Source organism: Nerophis ophidion, linkage group LG04, assembly GCF_033978795.1.
Source record: "Nerophis ophidion isolate RoL-2023_Sa linkage group LG04, RoL_Noph_v1.0, whole genome shotgun sequence".
Lineage (NCBI taxonomy): Eukaryota > Metazoa > Chordata > Actinopteri > Syngnathiformes > Syngnathidae > Nerophis > Nerophis ophidion.
Window position 1 is genome coordinate 63780359 of NC_084614.1, and position 21588 is coordinate 63801946.

General features: G+C 37.7%; 1 protein-coding gene and 1 long non-coding RNA gene across 2 annotated transcripts; one reads left to right on the plus strand and one right to left on the minus strand.

The window, feature by feature from the left end:
• Positions 1-272: 272 nt before the first annotated feature.
• Positions 273-7424, minus strand: LOC133551728 (uncharacterized). The gene is made up of 2 exons (XR_009806558.1): positions 7240-7424; positions 273-820 (listed from the first exon to the last, which is right to left on the minus strand). It is a non-coding gene; the product is annotated as an uncharacterized LOC133551728 (long non-coding RNA).
• On the plus strand, positions 394-16733 carry timd4 (T cell immunoglobulin and mucin domain containing 4). Its single transcript, XM_061896536.1, has 8 exons — positions 394-530; positions 632-810; positions 1077-1239; positions 1323-1409; positions 10688-10770; positions 10849-10960; positions 11037-11070; positions 16516-16733. The coding sequence occupies exons 1-8, from the start codon at positions 461-463 to the stop codon at positions 16598-16600; spliced, it is 813 nt and encodes a 270-aa protein (XP_061752520.1). The 5' UTR covers positions 394-460; the 3' UTR covers positions 16601-16733.
• Positions 16734-21588: the final 4855 nt, after the last annotated feature.

The following is a 21588-nucleotide window of genomic DNA, read 5'->3' on the forward strand; positions in this document are numbered from 1 at the left end:
AAACAATGAGGCAGAAACCAAACACAATGACATATATATATTACTAAAATTAACATCTTTGTCTCCATACATCATAATATGAAAAAGACTCAAGTAAAATAATTCACTGGAAAATGGGATTAATATTGTATGTATTTTTTTGTATAGAATCTACAAAAAAGTGAAGGCATGCTGTATCATACATTTCATTTCAGCTCAACATAAGCATATTTGGCACATTATTAATTGACATAAAGCCATTAGGGTGACAAACACACAGCCGACATTCAGAATGGAATCAATGAAGTCTTTATTATTGTCTGTCACACACACACACACACACACACACACACACACACACACACACACACACACACACACACACACACACACACACACACACGCACACACACACGGAGCGCGGGCCAGTGTGCGTCGGTGTGTGTCGGCGTGCGTCATTTATGACCACACACACATCAGGATGGCCTCGACGTTGCCTCGCTGCCATCGTACCCCTCAGACCTTCGCCGCCATGTTCCTCCTCCTGTCAGGTGAGACGCCGACTGATGACATCACTATGTACTCAAAGTCGACATGTAAACCTACTGTACATTGGCATGCACTATTTTGGTAAACTTTGCGGCCTGGTCAGGTAGCCGTTTGGTTCCGGCCTCCTGTTTCAGAGTGACAGAAGGGGGCGTGGCTTCCCTGTCCTGCGAGTACTCGGTGCAGCGTTTTGGCTTGAGTCGGGTCTGCTGGGGTCGCGGCTGCGGGACCCTGTGGTGCAGCAACATCCTCATTCAGACGGATGAAAACGGCGTCATCTCTAAGGTCAGCGATTCTGCAAAAAAAAAAAATTAAAACTCAAATTTCCATTACGCACGCTTGTTGCTAGGCAGAATTTGTGGGGCACAGTCATTGGTGCCCTATACTGTAGGCCAATTTAAAGAAAATGTCTTGTAAAGCAAAGACCAAAAAGAAACAGGAGGTAACAAAAATACCCACAACAATTATTGACTCTGTATTAAATATAAAATTATTTTCTTGTAAAAGACGGCGTAAATGGTATGAAAGAGGCTTGACTTTGACTCGTGCAGACGGAAGACCGGTACCGATTGACAGGAGACGTCCTGGAGGGACAGATGGACTTGGACATCCTTGACGTGCGACGGACCGACAGCGGGCCATACTGCTGCAGGGTGGACATCGACGGACTGTTTAATGACAAGAAGGTGATCATGAACCTGCGAGTGGTCAAAAGTGAGTATTTTCTTTGCCAATAGAAAACACTGCAAACACTCAGATTGTTAACGCTTTTTTTGGGGGGGGGGGTTGTCGGTCAGCTTCAATCAACAGCCCGATGACAACTTCGCCAACAACAACCATAGCGACGACAACAACTCAACTCCCTGAGGCGACGACTTGGAGAGGTGTGTCATTTCCTGACAACTATTTTGCTCTATACTATGTTAAAAACTATAACGGGACTGTCAGGGAACCTTGGGGGACGCCAGTGTGATTTGAGTAATCCATGGGGCTCAGAATTTCTATCCAGTTAGGTGTTTTTCTTATACGTTTAATAATACCTCGTTTTCTTTTGGAATCCGTCCCAAAGGTTAGACAAACTGTAACAAAACCCTAAGAATACAGTGGGGCAAAAAAGTATTTAGTCAGCCACCAATTGTGCAAGTTCTCCCACTTAGAATGATGACAGAGGTCTTTAATTTTCATCATAGGTACACTCAAACTGTGAGAGACAGAATGTGAAAAAAAATCCAGGAATTCACATTGTAGGAATTTTAAAGAATTTATTTGTAAATTATGGTGGAAAATAAGTATTTGGTCAACCATTCAAAGCTCTCACTGATGGAAGGAGGTTTTGGCTCAAAATCTCACAATACATGGCCCATTCATTCTTTCCTTAACACGGATCAATCGTCTGGTCCCCTTAGCAGAAAAACAGCCCCAAAGCATGATGTTTCCACCCCCATGCTTCACAGTACTTATGGTGTTCTTGGGATCCAACTCAGTATTCTTCTTCCTCCAAACATGACGAGTTGAGTTTATACGAAAAAGTTCTATTTTGGTTTCATCTGACCACATGACATTCTCCCAATCCTCTGCTGTATCATCCATGCATCCATTTTGGTATAAACTCAACTCCTTGTGTTTGGAGGAAGACGAATACTGAGTTGCATCCCAAGAACACCACACCTACTGTGAAGCATGGTGGTGGAAACATCATGCTTGGAGGCTGTGTTTCTGCTAAGGGGACAGGACGATTGATCCGTGTTAAGGAAAGAATGAATGGGGCCATGTATCATCAGATTTTGAGCCAAAACCTCCTTCCATCAGTGAGAGCTTTGAATGGTTGACCAAATACTTATTTTCCACCATAATTTACAAATAAATTCTTTAAAATTCCTACAATGTGAATTCCTGGATTTTTTTTCCACATTCTGTCTCTTACAGTTGAAGTGTACCTATGATGAAAATTACAGACCTCTGTCATCATTTTAAGTGGGAGAACTTGCACAATCGGTGGCTGACTAAATACTTTTTTGCCCCACTGTACATGTCAATCCAATTCATCTTTCAAAACATCAACACAAACATTTTTTTTGAAGAGAATCATTTTGTTTAACATGCAGAAAACAATGTAAAATACATTAATTCTGGCGACTGAGCTTCCAGTTTTTACTGTAAAATCTATGGTCAGTGTTTGTACAGTGCATTACTGTTAATGGAAAACAGAACAATACCAATGTTGTTTTTAAGGTAACATTCTGACAACAGAGCTGACAATTTTCAAATCTACTGATTTCTTTTTTTTTTTTTAACAGTGCATTTCTGTTAATTGAATTAATTTGCCAATGTTACTTTTATGGTAAAATTATGGAGACTGAGCTACTAGTTTTTTTAATTGTAAAACTTTATTTACAGTGCATTACTGTAAATGGAAAAACTGTACCACTGTTCTCTCTACTGCAAAAGTCTAGTGAATGAGCTGGTAAGTTTAAAAACAACTCAGATCTACAGTTGTCTTTACAGTGTATTACTGTAAAAGTTAAACCAGTAGGACTAATATTTTTACCGTAAAATGTTGCTGACAATATCTTATCGTAAAATCTACTGACTTGCATGTAAATGGAAAAAACAGAACAGTACCACTGTCAATTTTATGCTAAAATTATGGAGACTGAACTGCCTTTTTTTTTTAAACAGTAAAATCTACTAACTTAGTTTTACAGTGCATTAATGTAAATGTAAAAACGTTACCACTGTTATTTTTATGGTAACATTATGAGCGGGCAATTTATAACCATAAAATGTAATGACTTTTTTTATTTTTTTTATACAGTGGATTACCGTAATTTTAGCTGAGATAGGCACCAGCGCCCCCCGCGACCCCAAAGGGAATAAGCAGTAGAAAAGGGATGGATGAATGGATTACTGTAAATGGAAAAACCAGTACCACTGGTATTTTTTACCGTAAAATTCTAGTGACTGAGCCGACAGTTTTTCTCCCCTCAAATCCACAGTTGTAGCTTTTACAGTGCAGTACTGTGAATGTAAAAATGGTACCACTGTTATTTTTATATTAAAATTCTGGTGACTGAGCTGACAATTTTGTCCATAAAACATGCTATGGTTGTCTTACAGTGCATTACCGTAAATGGAAAATGGTACTACTGTTATTTTTACTGTGACATTTTGGCAAATAATCTGCCATTTTTCCTCCGTAAAATCTACTGACTTTATCTTTTTTTTGCACTTTATTTTCAATGATAATGTAAAAATTAAAACATATGATGACATCTTACCAAAGACATGTGTATAAGATTTTGTGCTATTGGATAGGTTGATTGGCAAAACTAAATTGGCCCTAGTGTGTGAATGTGAGTGTGAATGTTGTCTGTCTATCTGTGTTGGCCCTGCGATGAGGTGGCGACTTGTCCAGGGTGTACCCCGCCTTCCGCCCGATTGTAGCTGAGATAGGCACCATCGCCCCCCTCGACCACAAAGGGATAAGCGGTAAAAAATGGATGGATGGATGGATGGAAGAAAAATATCATAGTTAGCTGTATATACAGGTCACCAGGTTCAAATGTGGAACTATTTACTGAGTGGGCTGAAAAAACTTTCTCAGAAATAGTTAATAAAACAATATTTATTTGTGGGGATTATAATATTGATCTCATGAATCCAAATAACCACATAGCAACAGAAAACTATATTAACAGGATGCACAGTATGAGTTTATACCCAACCATTACAAGACCGACTAGCATAACATCGCACAATGCAACCCTCATCGATAACATCTTCACAAATAATATGCAGTATTCAAACATCAGTGGAGGAATGGTCTGTGACATAACCGATCATCTGCCTGTATTCACAGTGCATAATGATGAGACCAGTACAGACCTGAATTCACAGCAAAAATATACTAACAAACGAGTTAAAACAGAAGACTCTTTCAATCTATTAAATCAGGACCTAACAATGCAAAACTGGGATTGCGTGCACAACAAAAAGGATGTGGATAGTGCCTTTGAATCATTTATAGATATATTTAATTCAATATATAACCAAAAATGTCCAATAAAAAAAATTAGAAACAACAACAACACTTTAAAGTGCCCATGGTTAACCAAGGGTTTACAAAACTCTTGTAAAAAGAAAAACACATTATATAGACAAATCATCAAATTAAGTAATGTAAAACCTGGCTCAAAAAATTAATATACAAAGAAACTGATTGAAGAGTCTGAACATAGATATAAAACATATAAAAATAAATTGACTGATATAATAAGGACTATTAAGGAATTATATTATACCAATCTATTACATAGGAATAAGAACAACACTAAGGAGGTGTGGGGAATACTTAACACTATAATTAAAGGCAAATCAAAAAATAACTCGTATCCTAGCTATTTGACTGATAACAACCAAGATAATTATAATATGAATAATGTTGTGGAGAGTTTTAACAGTTTCTTTGTAAATGTCGGATCAGAATAGGCAGCCAAAATCCCTGATTATAGCAGCAATGAAATGGAGTCACTGATTGAAATGAATCCAATGAGTATGTTTCTGTTGGGAGTAAATGAAGAGGAAATAACAGATGTTGTTAATAATTGCAAAAATAAAACAACTACTGATTGTTTTGACATAGATATGACACTTGTGAAAAAAAACATACATTCCATCACCAAACCACTAACTTATACATTTAACCTGTCCTTCCAAACAGGACAATTTCCTAATAAAATGAAAATGGCAAAGGTAATACCAATATATAAAAATGGGAACAAACACATTTTCACAAACTATCGACCCGTCTCTTTGCTCCCGCAGTTTTCCAAAATCTTACAGAAATTATATAACACTAGATTAGAGAAATTAATAGATAAACATAAGATAATTAATGAAAGTCAATACGGTTTAGGACAGCAAGGTCAACATCTATGGCAATAATTGATGCAGTAGAAGAGATAACCAATAGCTTGGATAGCAGAGGTGGGACCAAGTCATTGTTTTGCAAGTCACAAGTAAGTCTCAAGTCTTTGCCCTCGAGTCTCGAGTCAAGTCCCAAGTCAAGACAGGCAAGTCCCGAGTCAAGTCCAAAGTCAAGATTGGAAAGTCTCAAGTCAAGTTCCAAGTCCTGCATTTTGAGTTTCGAGTCCTTTCAAGTCCTTTTAACCACAGACTAATACATTTACACAGATTGTGTATGCTTTTAAAACGCTGTATGTATTTACAGTATAATTTTAAAAAAAAGTGCGACATTGCACTTCATAATAGCACTATTAACCAGTTATTTTAAACATTTAACTCATTCCTTTACAGAATGAACACATTTGAAAAAACAAGTGCAACTGTACTTATTTGCACAAAAGTGTTAACATTGTATTTCCATGGCATATAGCATTGGAACTAGTTCCATAGCAGTTTCTATCCTGTTCTTACCTCATCTCATTGATCTCATCTCATACTGTATGTGTGTTGATTTTGTGCGTACACATGAAAAATATAAATACATAAAAATAACAAGGAACAGAGTATTACTTTTTAGAATTCACAGCCCTATGGAAAATTAACCAGCCGCCACTGATTATGATGCGTTCTCATTTTAGGCAAGGTATAAGACAATACTTTAACAGTATAACTGTAACCAGGAATACATTTTCAAGTAACAATATTCAAATACTAACATTGTTGGGTAAGACAGAATGTGCTTTTATTCTGAATCCAGTGAAACTGATTGGTGGTTTTAGCTGACATATAGACTTTCAGGTGTTTATGTTTAACTTGGCAGACACTTTTATCCAAAGCAACATACATGAAAAATACATATAAAACCATCACTGTAAACATGATCATTTAAGGGAAGAATGTAATACAAAATATTAATATAAAGTGTCAAGACCGAATAAACCGTCTGCTGTTGCAGCAACAGAAATACAGTCTATAATATATATAGATATCTAATGTATTCATTCATTGTTTATGTAGGATATATGCATGTATATATAACCTAATCATATTGTTTCTTCATCTTAAAAATAGCTGACCGTTTTCCCCCCCTTTTTGGGATTATTATTCCCAGTTTTGATCTTGGACGTCTGCTCATTTATAATGTAACCGAGGGTTTATATAAGTCGCCTAAACTGTATCACACTACAAAATAACAAACACGGAGGCTCCAGTTTCACACGAGGACCACTTTATTTATGTTCCTTTCAAAAACCTCCGCTCCACTCCAAGATGACATCATTTCCGATCTATCTCCCTTCAAAATAAGAGCTCAAGGTATATACTGTATAACAGGAACTAAACATAACAAAGAGGCAAACCATAAAAATAGGTTACAATAGCATATATGAATATTCTATTACTGTTAAGCAAAGTATGAACACGCCAAAAATGTGTATTTTATCATAGTTACACGTATGACAAAAAAGCGCGTGAATATCGTGAGGTAAAATGAATTAAATGTGCTGACAGTTCATTGGTCCTGCCAAATGAATTGCACTGAGTAGAACGGATCACCACTCCAATATGGCGGCCGCGCGTCTCGTCTCGTCAGTGACAATAGGCAGTAGCGCTCGATGCTTCGTCTACTTATAAGATGTCTATGGTTCTAACGTTAGCACTTGTGAGTTTACAGCCTCACTGATTCAATTAAACAGCAAATAAAAGTTACGTTACTGAGCCAATAAATGTTAACTTACATTCAAAACTTACCCTTCTTTGTGCATCTTCAAATGTCGAACGAAGTTGGTGCGTTTCCGTCTGTAATCTTCGAACGAACTGCATGTTTTGCATACTGGAATTCGTTTTTTGTTGACCAAGTCGTAGTTTTAATACCCTAACGAAACCATTTTTGGCATCATTTTTCCTCATTGGCGTGTTGTATGAGAGCTCTTCTTCGTTGGTTTTTATGCAATTTGATTGGCTGGGTGCTGTGTGACGAAAATAACGTGAATGTAATTTGATTGGCTGTTGTACTGACAGGTAGCGCACACACTGTCATCGCACACACGTTGACACACACGGACAGATACGGAGTGCTCCTGAATAACTTTTTAATCGTTGGGTTTTGGGGAAAGTAGCAAGTCATGTCAAGTCAAAAGGCTCAAGTCCAAGTCAAGTCACAGGTCATTGATGTTAAAGTATAAGCCGAGTTGCAAGTCTTTTTACATTTTGTCAAGTCGAGTCTAAAGTCATCAAATTCATGACTCGAGTCTGACTCGAGTCCAAGTCATGTGACTCGAGTCCACACCTCTGTTAGATAGTAAGAAATATGCAGATGGAATTTACATGGATCTGAGTAAAGCATTTGACACCAGTAATCATCAAATATTACTGAAAAAATTATACAGATATGAAATAAGGGGAGTAGCTTTGACTTGGATAAGGAGCTATTTAACACAAAGACAGCAGTTTGTGAAGATGGGCGAGTTTACATCTGGGCATTTGGACATTGCTTGTGGGGTTCCACAGGGATCCGTTCTTGGTCCCAAGTTATTTAACTTATATATTAATGACATATTTACAGTATCAAATGTATTAATATTAGTCATATTCGCAGACGACACTAATATTTTCTATTCTAACGATAATTATACAAATTTTGTATCCACCCTAAATAATGAACTTGCAAAATTAAAAACATGGTTAGATATAAACAAATTATCCCTTAATTTAAAGAAAACAAAAGTTATGTAATTCGGCTATTCCAATCCAGGACCAGCAATAAATATAGATGGCGTGATTCTAGAAACGGTGTCAGAAATTAAATTCTTAGGAGTCACTATTGATAATAAATTAAGCTGGATACCACACATAAGACATCCATCCATCCATCCATTTTCTACCGCTTATTCCCTTTCGGGGTCGCGGGGAGCGCTGGCGCCTATCTCAGCTACAATCGGGCGGAAGGCAGGGTACACCCTGGACAAGTCGCCACTTCATCGCAGGGCCAACACAGATAGACAGACAACATTCACACTCACGTTCACACACTAGGGCCAATTTAGTGTTGCCAATCAACCTATCCCCAGGTGCATGTCTTTGGAAGTGGGAGGAAGCCGGAGTACCCGGAGGGAACCCACGCATTCACGGGGAGAACATGCAAACTCCACACAGAAAGATCCCTAGCCTGGATTTGAACCCAGGACTGCAGGAACTTCGTATTGTGAGGCAGACGCACTAACCCCTCTGCCACCGTGAAGCCCTATCTCTATTATCAATAAATCCAAATTCTTCTTAAATTACACAGCTCTGCATTTATTATATTGTTCATTGGTCTTGCCATATCTAAATTACTGCATAGAAATCTGGGGCAACAACTACAAAAGTTCACTACATCCCCTGGTTACACTCCAAAAACGTGCAATAAGAATTCTACACAAGGTGGGATATTGTGACCACACAAATATTTTATTTTTACAATCTAAATCATTAAAACTGCCTGATCTAGTTGATTTTAATACAGCTCAATTACTATTTAAAGCAAACAAAAAGGTTCTACCTGCCAATATTCAAATACATTTCAAACACAGAGAAGGAGTTCATAATCTAAGGGGGTGTAGTATCTTTACTATTCCAACAGTAAGAACTACAAGGAAAAGTTTGTGTGTGTCTGTGCGTGGAGTGAAACTTTGGAACGGATTGGATGTGGGGCTCAAGCAATGTCCAAATGTCCATCAGTTCAAAACAAGATACAAAAATATGGTATGGGCAATGTATATGAATGTGAACATGGATGCCTAAGTGTTAAACTCCATCACTGGCTAATAATGATTATTATTATTGTTGTTGTTGTTATTATCATCGTCATCATCATCTTCATTATTTTATATGTATTATTGTCATCATTTATTGTCATTGCTATTGCTATTGTTCATATTGTTATTATTATTGTTATCATTATCGTTATTATTATTGTTTAGTCATTGTTGATATTATCATTATTAGTATTACTTCTATGACATCACCCAACTAGTTAAACTATATTAATTAGTATCAATAAGAGGAATACATTGAATTGTGTGTGTGTGTGTGTGTGTGTGTGTGTGTGTGTGTGTGTGTGTGTGTGTGTGTGTGTGTGTGTGTGTGTGTGTACAAACAATCCTATATGCAGTTTGAGTAATACTAATATTCTGCAAATGTAAAAACAAATATGAATTCTGACTAAAGAATTGGTGCCGATGGAAACTAAGAAACGGGATTTGGGTACACTATCTGGAGTACAGGGCAGGCGAGTGGGGGATCTTATGTTCGTGGATAACTCCTCTGGCAGGGGGCTCCCCTCGTCTCTTTTAATGCACAGCATAGGACACATAGCAAGAGTGGTCCTCAGGTCCTGTTGATCAGGGGCAGTAGCTCCACAGCCACAGATCCACTTTTAACCACTAATATCACAGTCAAAATGAAAGCTTGTTCCCATAGGCACCATAAACTGTTAATAATGTTTAGACAAAAGTGTATATTATATATACTATTATATATATAGTATTTATATAGGTGTGTGTGTGTGTGTGTGTGTGTGTGTGTGTGTGTGTGTGCGTGTGTGTGTGTGTGTGTGCGTGTGTGTGTGTGTGTGTGTGTGTGTGTGTGTGTGTGTGTATATAATGGACATATGTGTATTTTGGGTATATGCGTTTGTGTATGTATGTGATTATGTGTGTATGTGTATGTATGTATGTGTATATATCTATATATATATATATATATGTATATGTGTGTATATATATATATATATCTATAAATTGTATATATGTGTGTGTATATATGTGTGTGTACATATGTATATATGTAAGTGTGTGTGAATTTAAATGTATTATATATAGATAATATATAGCATCTACGCAGCAACCACTGAACTGAATTATATTATATATATTATTATATTATATATTGTAAATATATATTGTATATGTATAGGGGTGGGACCTAATAAGTTTACTTCTTCCCACTCCCTTTTGAGCCAATCTTGACATCTACAAAAGATTAGTCACATGTAATGTTTTCAATGTAAGTGTAAAAATAATGTATTTTTATATTTCTTTTGTATTTTATGTCATTCTCTTGTTTTGTTTGCATGGCTCAAAATAAACCATTCATTCATTCATATTTGTCATTTAAAAAAACAAAAAACCTTTCCTTTCTTATATCCTTGGGCTGGTAGAAACCAGAAAAACGCTACAGTCGCCTCAGCTGGACCTTCTAAAGAGGAACAATGCAACAATGCTGCATTCCACCACCATCACTGTGAGCAACCACCTTACCTGAATTGTAAAGCCATAATTTCTGTAACTATATTGTCAGATTTTTATGCTGTTTCTTTAGGTGGTCAACCTGCCAGCGTCACTCTCCCTTCAAATCAATGTTCCCGTCCTCTCTCTGTCCCTCACTGTGCTCATCATGCTGGCAGCGTTTTTGCTCTCTGTGGCCTTCAAGCGTACGTATGAATGTAAACAAGAAGTCTGCCGTCATGCACAAAGTTATGATTCTTTCATACCCTATTTCTGATGCAGGTGGGTTACACAGACCAGGTTTAAGGAGCAGCTGGTGAGTAATTCCTCTTTGTTAAGCTCATTCTAGTGTACTTTATATCAGGGCTGAAAGAAGGTTTAGCACATGAAAACTACAAAGTACCTCCAACATAGAATGCCCCAAAAGTGGTAAAATTTAGATTTCACAACAAATTCCCCAACTTGCCTCTGTTGAATTCTTGACACTGATAATTCCAGGGTTTCTGAGTGCATCTTGCTCACAGTTGAGAGTTGATTGGTGCATAATGAAGAAGTGCTGTTTTGATGTTGTCATTGATATAACTAGTCAACTCCTCTTTGGCTACCATTTCAGCAGGGGCCCCTTTCAAATTTTAAGCAATACAATGCGATGTCTAGTAAAAATAAATCATAACTTTCTGGTTTCTCAATTGATTTTTCATGCAGTTTACATTATTGTCAGCTTCTTTTTTTTCGTTCTTGTTACTATTGTTCACGTCAGCACCAGTAAAATTATTCGTACCCATCCGTATGTGTGACGATAGCTAGCTAGCAATAGTAAAGGTGTCCCAATACAACTTTTTCCACTTTTTATATGATACTGATATTGGAGCCTTGTGTATTGGCGATATTGATCCGATGCGATATCAGCACAACTCATACATAAATGTCATTTTTTGTAGTGTAGAATGTCAGAAAAAGCTTAATTAAGTGTAATTACTTAAACAGAGTAGGTATGAAACACACTAATCTATTGACTATTACCCGTTTGGAATGAACTTACGCTGTCTTTAAGTTGAAGTGGAGTAGTATTTTTTTTTTGTCAACACCTAGTGGCCACAATAATTCATTGAGTTAGGGCCATGATGCAGTGAGTTGAATGATGCGGACACGTTTGTTATTGCAGTGTTTTTCAACCACTGTGCATGCCGTGAGATACGATCTGGTGTGCCATGGGAGATGATCTAATTTCACCTATTTGGGGTAAAAAATGTTTTTTGCAAACCAGTAACTGTAATCTGCAAATTATGTGTTGTTGTTGAGTGTCGGTGCTGTCTAGAGTAACCGTGTAATACTCTTCCATATCAGTAGGTGGCAGCCGGTAGCTAATTGCTTTGTAGATGTTGGAAACAGGAGGAGGCAGTGTGCAGGTAAAAAAGGTATTTAATGCTTAAACAAAAAAATAAACAAAAGGTGAGTGCCCCTATGAAAGGCATTGAAGCTTAGGGAAGGCTATGCGGAACAAAACTAAAACTGTACTACAGAGTAAACAAAACCGGGGGGGGGACGGGGGGGTCCCTTTTTTTCTTTTTTTCTTTTTTTGGTTATGAAAAAGGGACTTTATTGTCATGAAAAAGGAAGTTTTTTTGTGGTTGGTTGATGCATTAATTGTAAGTGTATATTGTGTTTTTTATGTTGATTTAATAAATTAAAAAAAAAATATATATATATATATATATATATATATTTTTTTTTTTTTTTTTTTTTTTTATTTTTTTTAATAAAAATGAATACAAAATTCTTCTGCGGCCCCGTACCAATCGGGCCACGGCCCGGTGGTTGGGGACCACTGTATTAGAGGACATTTTGTCTAGCTTGTGTGTTTTTTTGTGCTTGGCTGTTGTGTAGATGCTAGCTCTTCGTAGCCTACAGCCTACCGAGTCTACCTTTTATAAATTACTTCACAAAAACACAATTAAAAGCCAACTTTGTGTGCTTATTGGAGGACATTTTGTCTAGCTTGTGTGCTATTATGTGCTTAGCTGTTGTGTAGCTGCTAGCTTATACTAGCCTATAGCAGAGCCCACCGTGTTTACCTTTTGTAAATGACTTCGCTAAAACACAAAAAAAGACGACCCTTGTGTGTTTATTAGAGAACATTTTGTCTGGCTTGTGTGCTATTGTGTGCTTAGCTGGTGTGTAGATGCTAGCTCTTCATAGTCTATAGCAGTGGTTCTCAACCTTTTTTTAGTGATGTACCTCATGAGAAGATCTTTTTAATTCAGGTACCCCCTAATCGGAGCAAAGCATTTTTGGTTGAAAAAAAATAGATAAAGAAGTAAAATACAGCACTTTGTCATCAGTTTCTGATTTATTAAATTAAAATATTGCTAATTTGTAGTGGTCTTTCTTGAACTGTTTGGAAAAAAATATATGAAAATAACTAAAAACTTGTTGAAAAATAAACAAGTGATTCAATTATAAATAAAGATTTCTACACATAGAAGTAATCATCGACTTAAAGTGCCATCTTTGGGGATTGTAATAGAGATCCATCTAGACATCTGGATTCTAAACATTTCTTCACAAAAAAAGAAATCTTTAACATCAATATTTATGGAACATGTCCACAAAAAATCTAGCTGTCAACACTGAATATTGCATTGATGCATTTATTTTCAGTTTATGAACTTACATTCATATTTTGTTGAAGTATTATTCAATAAACATATTTATAAAGGATTTTTGAATTGTCGCTATTTTTAGAATATTTAAAAAAAATCTCACGTACCCCTTGGCATACCTTCAAGTACCCCCAGGGGTACGCGTACCCCCATTTGAGAACCACTGGTCTATAGCCTACCAATTCAACCTTTTGTAAACTTCATTAAAATACAAGAAAATACCAACCTTGTTTGTTTATCGTAAGACATTTAACTGCGTTCCACAAGAAAACTGCCTTACATCGAAGCGATTATATCTGAGATTTTACATGCAAGCCGATATCATTCAATACTTCCTAATACTGATATCCGAATTCAATATCGTATTGGGACACCCCTAATTCTTATTCTTTTCACCAGTATTTCACATTCTGATACTGTCCAGTGTTACTATCCCAATACTGATATTAACTGATGTCCATCCATCCATTTTTCTACCGTTTATTCCCTTTGGGGTTGCGGGGGTCGCTGGAGACTATCTCAGCTACAATCGGGCGGAAGGCGGCGTACACCCTGGACAAGTCGCCACCTCATCGCAGGGTCATCACAGATCGACAGACAACATTGACACTCACATGCACACACTATGGCCAATTTAGTGTTGCCAATCAACCTATCCCAGGTGCATGTCTTTGGAAGTGGGAGGAAGCCGGAGTACCCAGAGGGAACCCACGCAGTCACGGGGAGAATAATGCAAACTCCACACAGAAAGATCCCGAGCTCGGGATTGAACTCAGGACTACTCATGTCATAAACTGCAATCTAAGGGGACGAACAGATGCCAGACATATTAACTTTTTTTTTATGAAGCACAGCGCAGTTTGATGAGGTCATTACTCACTCACCTGAAATCCAGCCATTGCCGTATCAGAAAAACAGATATGAGCCGGTGTCTACATTTTAATGCCAATATCAGCGACGTTCCTCCCTCCGAGGTCTTAATCAAGGCTCAAGTCGTTCGTTTTGCTCACAGACACTTATTTCAGCCACGCCTTCTCCACGTTACCAACGATGCCAAATATAATGCCATCAGAACTTATAAAATTAGCAAACATAACTTAAAATTAATATGACATCCAATAAAATAAAACATTGATTTCACAAACATATCAGAAAGAATCATAGCTCATTGGCCTCAAAGACTCTAAGGGAATAAAGTTTATTTTCAATCCGAGACTCCCATTAAAGGGGAACATTATCACCAGACCTATGTAAGCGTCAATATATACCTTGATGTTGCAGAAAAAAGACCATATAATTTTTTAACCGATTTCCGAACTCTAAATGGATGAATTATGGCGAATTAAACTCCTTTCTATTAGTTGCTCTCGGGTGACGTCACCTTGGTAGTCAAACGCCATTTTCTCAAATACATTATAAACATCGAGTCAAATCAGCTCTGGTATTTTCCGTTTTTTCGACTGTTTTCCGTACCTTGGACACATAATGCCTCGTCGGTGTGTTGTCGGAGGGTGTGACAACACGATCAGGGACGGATTCAAGTTGATTTACGTGGAATGTGCATCGATTAGCACGGCATGCTAATCGATGCTAACATGCTATTTAGGCTAGCTGTATGTACATTTGTAGCTATATTTGCATCCAGCGTTTCCCTCCACCCACATTTAATGCCAAACAAACACTTACCAATTGACGGATTTAAGTTGATCCAGTGTCACAAGATGCGAAAGTCCCAATCGTTTGGTCTGCACATTTTACCGGCGATGCTGAGGCAGACATGGCCGAATAGCGTCAATAGCTATTCGCTCAATAGCGTCAGTTTCTTCTTCAATTTCGTTTTCGTTATCTGCCTCCATACTCCAACCATCCGTTTCAATACATGCGTAATCTGTTGAATCACTTAAGCCGCTGAAATCCGAGTCTGAATCCGAGCTAATGTGGCTATATCTTGCTGTGCTACCCGCTTGGATAGCATGTATATCACTAGATGACGTCACAGGAAAATTGACGGTGGCTTCACAGATAGCGAAAATCAGGCACTTTAAAGCCTTTTTTCGGGATATTCCACGATGGGTAAAATTTAGAAAAAAACTTTGAAAAAAAAAATAAGCCACTGCGAGCTGATTTTTATTGGTTTTAACCCCTCTGAAATTGTGATAATGTTCCCCGTATTCTCCGTCAAACACTTGTCGTCTCATGCTGCTTCCCTGATTCCGTCATATATTAATTGTCCCCCAAACAATGTGACCAAACCGGAACCAAAAATATATTCCCCTCTTAAAGTTAACACAAACCCAATTAAATAACTTTTAATCATATTATCTTTACTATATGAACTTATATTTATGCACTGAATTTATTTATTCTCACCAACTATGAAATTGTATAACAAAATATATACATTCTGTCAGCAGCTACAGTTGGATATTACTGGTCATCCCTATAATAATAACAACTATAGTGCTCAGTGGCCTTGTGGTTAGAGCAGCCACCCTGAAATCGGTAGGTCATGAGTTCAAACCCCGGCCGAGTCATACCAAAGACTATAAAAATGGGACCCATTACCTCCCTGCTTGGCACTCAGCATTAAGGGTTGGAATTGGGGGTTTAATCACCAAAATGATTCCCGAGCGCGGTCACTGCTGCTGCTCACTGCTCCCCTCACCTCCTAGGGGGTTAACTTGGGGATTGGTCATAAGGAAAAAGAGTAATTTCAACACACCTAGTATGTGTGTGACAATCATTGGTACTTTAACTTTATATTTAACTCAACAAAAGTTGTGTACTTTTACTTTGTTACTTTCATTGTAACATGCTCGGGCAGCACGGTGACACAGTGGTTTGTGCTCATGCCTCACAGCGAGAAGGCCCTGGGTCTAATTCCCGGCATCTTTCCGTGTGAAATTTGCATGTGCGTGGGTTCTCTCCGGGTACTCCGGCTGCCTCCCACCTCAGAAGACATGCACCTGGGGATAGTTGATTGGCAACACAAAATTGGCTCTTGTGTGTGAATGTGAGTGTGTTGGCCCTGCAATGAGGTGTACCCCGCCTTTCGCACCATTTTTCTAATGTATGACAGAACGGCCTCTTTTTTTCAGTTTCTCCAGTGAGGAACCCCCCCACATCATCTATGAGATAAGGATGAGAAGACCAGTTCAGGAGAACATCTACACGCTAGACTAGACCTTGTCAATCACAGACTACATTTCATTCACTTTGACTATCTTGATTATTATTTGTTTGCATGATGTTTTTTTGTGAAAAGTTCAATATGTGAATGTTAGCTGTGAATAAACGGCTTCTTTTTTAAATGAAATGCATGTGTATAAAGAGTTAGTTTAAAGAGAAATGCACACACTCACCCTCATCTTTGTACACTGTATGTGTGCACATACAGACATGGTGTATGTACGTTCGCAGTATGTACTGTACATTCACCACCCGGAAAACTCTCCAGAACAAACTTTTGACAGAGGATTTTCAATATTAGTCACCTGTAAGTCACACACACCTAATATTTGCCCCCAAAACAGGAGTTACCATCTTTTGTTGTAATGTTCAATTAGCCCGGGGGTCAGCAACCCGCAGCTCCAGAGCTGCATGCGGCGGCTTTTTAGCAGCGCACTGGTGGCTCCATGGAGCTCTTCCAAAAATGTATGATAATGGAAAAAAATGGGGTGAAAAATATGTTTTTTGTTGTAATATGGTTTCTGTAGGAGGACAAACATGACACAAACCTTCCTAATTGTTAGAAATCCCGTTGTTTAATATGTTTATGCTTCACTGATGAGAGTATTTGGCGATCACCGTTTTGTGACTGTTACTCAACAGTTTGTTTACATGTCACAGAAAGACGTGTTTTTTGACACTCCATTTTGTCCACCAAACGTTTTATGCTGTGCGTGAATGCACTAAGGTGAGTGTGGAAGTTGCCCTCCAGGGGGTTCTTTGGACCACCAAACACCGCCATGAAAACCTGGTTCAGGTTCACTATATAGTTTATTTTTTCCAATAATGTATCTCTGTTGCTTTTCAGCAATTGTCTTTTCGAGACTGTCCGTCTTGCTGTCACTCTTTCCCAGCTCTCCTCCCGGCTGCTGCCTTTTAAGAGAGTGACAGGTGATGAAATAACCAGGCCCAGGTGGGCCATCTACGCCACTGTCGCTGATCTCGAAGCCGGTCTTGGCACACCCCGCTTCGCAGCAGATCCGCAGGCCACCCCTTTCCCCGCCACAGTGAGCATTGTTGATGTTATCGTTCTGTGTTGGAGTGCTAATCAGGCATATTTGGTCACTGCATGACTGCAAGCTTATGGATGCTAACATGCTATTTAGGCTAGCTGTATGTACATATTGCATTATTATGCCTCGTTTGTAGGTATATTTAATTTCCTTTACTTTTATAATTGTATTTTATTTTTCCATGTTTCATAACACATTGTCTGTATGTAATATTGGCTGCATTTCTAATAATAATAATAATAATGGATTAGATTTATATCGCGCTTTTCTATTGTTAGATACTCAAAGCGCTCACAGTGAAGTGGGAACCCATCATTCATTCACACCTGGTGGTGGTAAACTAGATCAGTAGCAACAGCTGCCCTGGGGTAGACTGACGGAAGCGTGGCTGCCAGTTTGCGCCTACGGCCCCTCCGACCACCACCAATCATTCATTCATCATTCATTCACCAGTGTGAGCGGCACCGGGGGCAAGGGTGAAGTGTCCTGCCCAAGGACACAATGGCAGCGATTTGGATGTCAATAGGAGGGAAGCGAACCTGCAACCCTCAGGTTTCTGGCACGGCCGCTCTACCCACTACGCCATGCCGGCTCATTTCTGATAGTTGTTTGTGCGCCATGTTGTTCCAGACCACAGGTAACGTTACCCATCTTGCAGAGATTGTAACAATACTACTAGAAGAAGACAGCCAGATGTTTCCTTTAACTTGGACACACACATCTATATACCAATGGCCGTCCTACAGCAGGCATTTCCAGAAGTTATCTCGACCCCCTGAGAAGTTGTACTAATGTTTTCAAATGTTGTAAAAAGGTGTAGCATAAATAATACATTTCATTATTTCTGTCAACGAAGATTTGCGTCAGCCTGCGGCACATACTCATCTTGATAGTAGGCTAATATAGCTCATTAGCCACTTACATCATGTGTTGCCATCGTTATAACACTTATGTACTGTAAGTCTTTTAATTTTTTGCGGCTCCAGATCAATTACTTGTTTGTATATGTGGTCCAATAAGGCTCTTTCAACATTTTGGGTTGCTGACCCCTGTATTAGGCCAACAAGGTCCAATTTTTTCCAGACTTTTAAATGGATCTCCCCCCCCAAATAACAATACAGTAACATGAGAAACATCTAGTAACAATGGGACCAATACCAACAACACAATTGTATGATATTCTACATTGCACATGGGTTGAACTTGAAACAAGTTTTTTCTTTGAAGAGAACATAATATGTGAATCTTTGAAATATAATGTAAAAATATGCAAAAAGTGATCCAAATACTATGTCCACATTGGATCCCATTGTATTTGCTATTTACATCAATGTATAATGTAACTGGCGGTAAAAATGGATTTTTCTGCGACTGACACTGTTATGTATTGTTCTGCTTCGGCATTCATCTAAAGTCTGCTTTTGTTGTTATTCAGAAAAATATTTATTGATTAAGACTTCTGTCAAAACTAAAATGAAGAGCTTTACAAAATCCAGGAAGACACAGGATGTTTGTCAGAGTGTTACACTAAGTCACTTTCAAAGAAACTCCGAAAATGTCATGTCCTGGTGATCATGTTTAGTTTGGCTATGTTCTGTTTGGTTTTTGGATTTTGTCAGTTCATGTTTTTTCACGCCCTGCTTTGTTTCCATGACAACCCATTAGTCTTCACCTGTCCTCATGTCACGCACCTGATTCATTTAGACTCATGCACCTGTTGTCAATCACCACATCACTATTTAAGCCTGTAGTAGCCAGGCAGTCAGCCCGGCGACATCACCCTCTGCACACCCTTGCTATTCATGCTGATGATCCATGCTGCTCTTTTTCATGCTCTTTTCTCGTTCCAAGTAAGTTTTCTTTATTCATGCCATAGTTTGCAAGTTCTGTTTTATGTCCATAGTTCTTCCTTTGTGCGACTTTTTGTTTATACCCTTTGTTTTTGTAGTACTTTTGAGTGTTAAAATTAAAAGATGTCATTACCTTCACGCCATGTCTGATCCAGTCGCTTAGCACCTCGGGAAAACAATCCACACCATAGTCCCAGTCCTGACGAAAACTGAAGTACTACTGAATACGTGTACGCATAAACCATATTAAAGATTGGATCTGTGAAAATTCCAATAGAATAAAACCTTGACACTACCACAACAACGATGAAAAGTCAAAAAATATTTTTTCATATGTGCTTTAAAGAGACATATGGGGATGACTCATTTGGCCTCAAACTCTAAAATGACTGTTGAGGGTAAACATTTATCTGCCCACCAGGTGTAAGTCATGTGACCAAAATGAGAAAAAGAAAGCTTTAAGTCAAATAAAGCGCTGACACTGACAACGTCGTAAAGACGTGTACGTTTCCGTCGGACCTCATTTTGACGAGGAGATCTCACCCTCACGCTGACATGGGTTCTTTCAAGCTGATACTTCTGCTGGCCTGTGAGTACACTAAATCCATGTTAATGTGATATGTAATAGTAGAATAAATATTATTATAATGCTATCATGAAATGTGTGTTTGTGTTGCAGTGATGGCTTTCACTCTCATAATGTCAGGTAAATACAACCCAAACTGTTTTTTTCATGTGTACTGTTTAATTTATTTTCCGTTTATACATTTTAAGATGTGTAACGAAGCCTTTTTTTATTTTTATTTTTTATATTTTTTATATACTGGGTTCGTGAGTTTCCTCTATGAACAATCTGCTCGTGTAATGGTTAAACTGATTAAATGTTAACATGTTGCCAATGACTTTGTGCCAAAAAGTTACCCCCGAACATTTAACGTCCTCGTCGTCATCTGAGGAATCAGAAGACGAAGAAGAGTCGGGCGATGGAAGTGATGAAAGCGCTGAAGGAGAAAGCGAAGAGGAGAATGAAAATGAGGCAACAGAGAGGTCAGTGGGTATTTTTTTAATTGATTTTTGTTTGTTAAACACAAGTGTATAATTTTTACATAATACATCTCAGAAATTAAAACTGATAGGAAAAGATTGCTTAAGTTAACATTTTTTTGTCAATATCATGTTAGTGAAACACATGATGTATATATATATATGTTTATCTTTCTCTCTCTCTCTCTCTCTCTCTCTCTCTCTCTCTCTCTCTCTCTATATATATATATATATATATATATATATATATATATATATATATATATATATGTGCATATATATATATATATATATATATATATATATATATTAGGGGTGTGGGAAAAAATCAATTTGAATATGAATCGCGATTCTCACGTTGTGCAATTCAGAATCGATTCTCTTTTTTTGTAATAGTTTTTTTTTTATCAATCCAACAAAATAATACACAGCAATACCATTACAATGCAATCCAATTCCAAAACCAAACCTGACTAAGCAACACTCAGAACTGCAATAAACAGAGCAATTGAAAGGAGACACAAACACGACACAGAACAAACCAAAAGTAGTGAAACAAAAATTAATATTATCAACAGTATCAATATTAGTTATAATTTCAGCATAGCAGTGATTAAAAATCCCTCATTGACATTATCATTTGACATTTATAAAAAAATAAAAAAAGAACAATAGTGTCACAGTGGCTTACACTTGCATCGCATCTCATAAGCTTGACAACACACTGTGTCCAATGTTTTCACAAAGATAAAATAATTCATATTTTTGGTTCGTTTAATAGTTAAAACAAATTTACATTATTGCAATCAGTTGATAAAACATTGTCCTTTACAATTATAAAAGCTTTAAAAAAAAAAAAAAATCTACTGCTCTGTTAGCATGTCAGTAGATCCTGCTGAAATCCTATGTATTTGTCATGATCCGCTGCCCGAATCATGTCTTATTCTGGTTTTGTTCCATCTTTGTATCGTATTCTGTTGTTGTTTGACTTCCTTAGTTCCTGGTGGCACTTCCTGTTTGTTCTGTTGCCATAGTC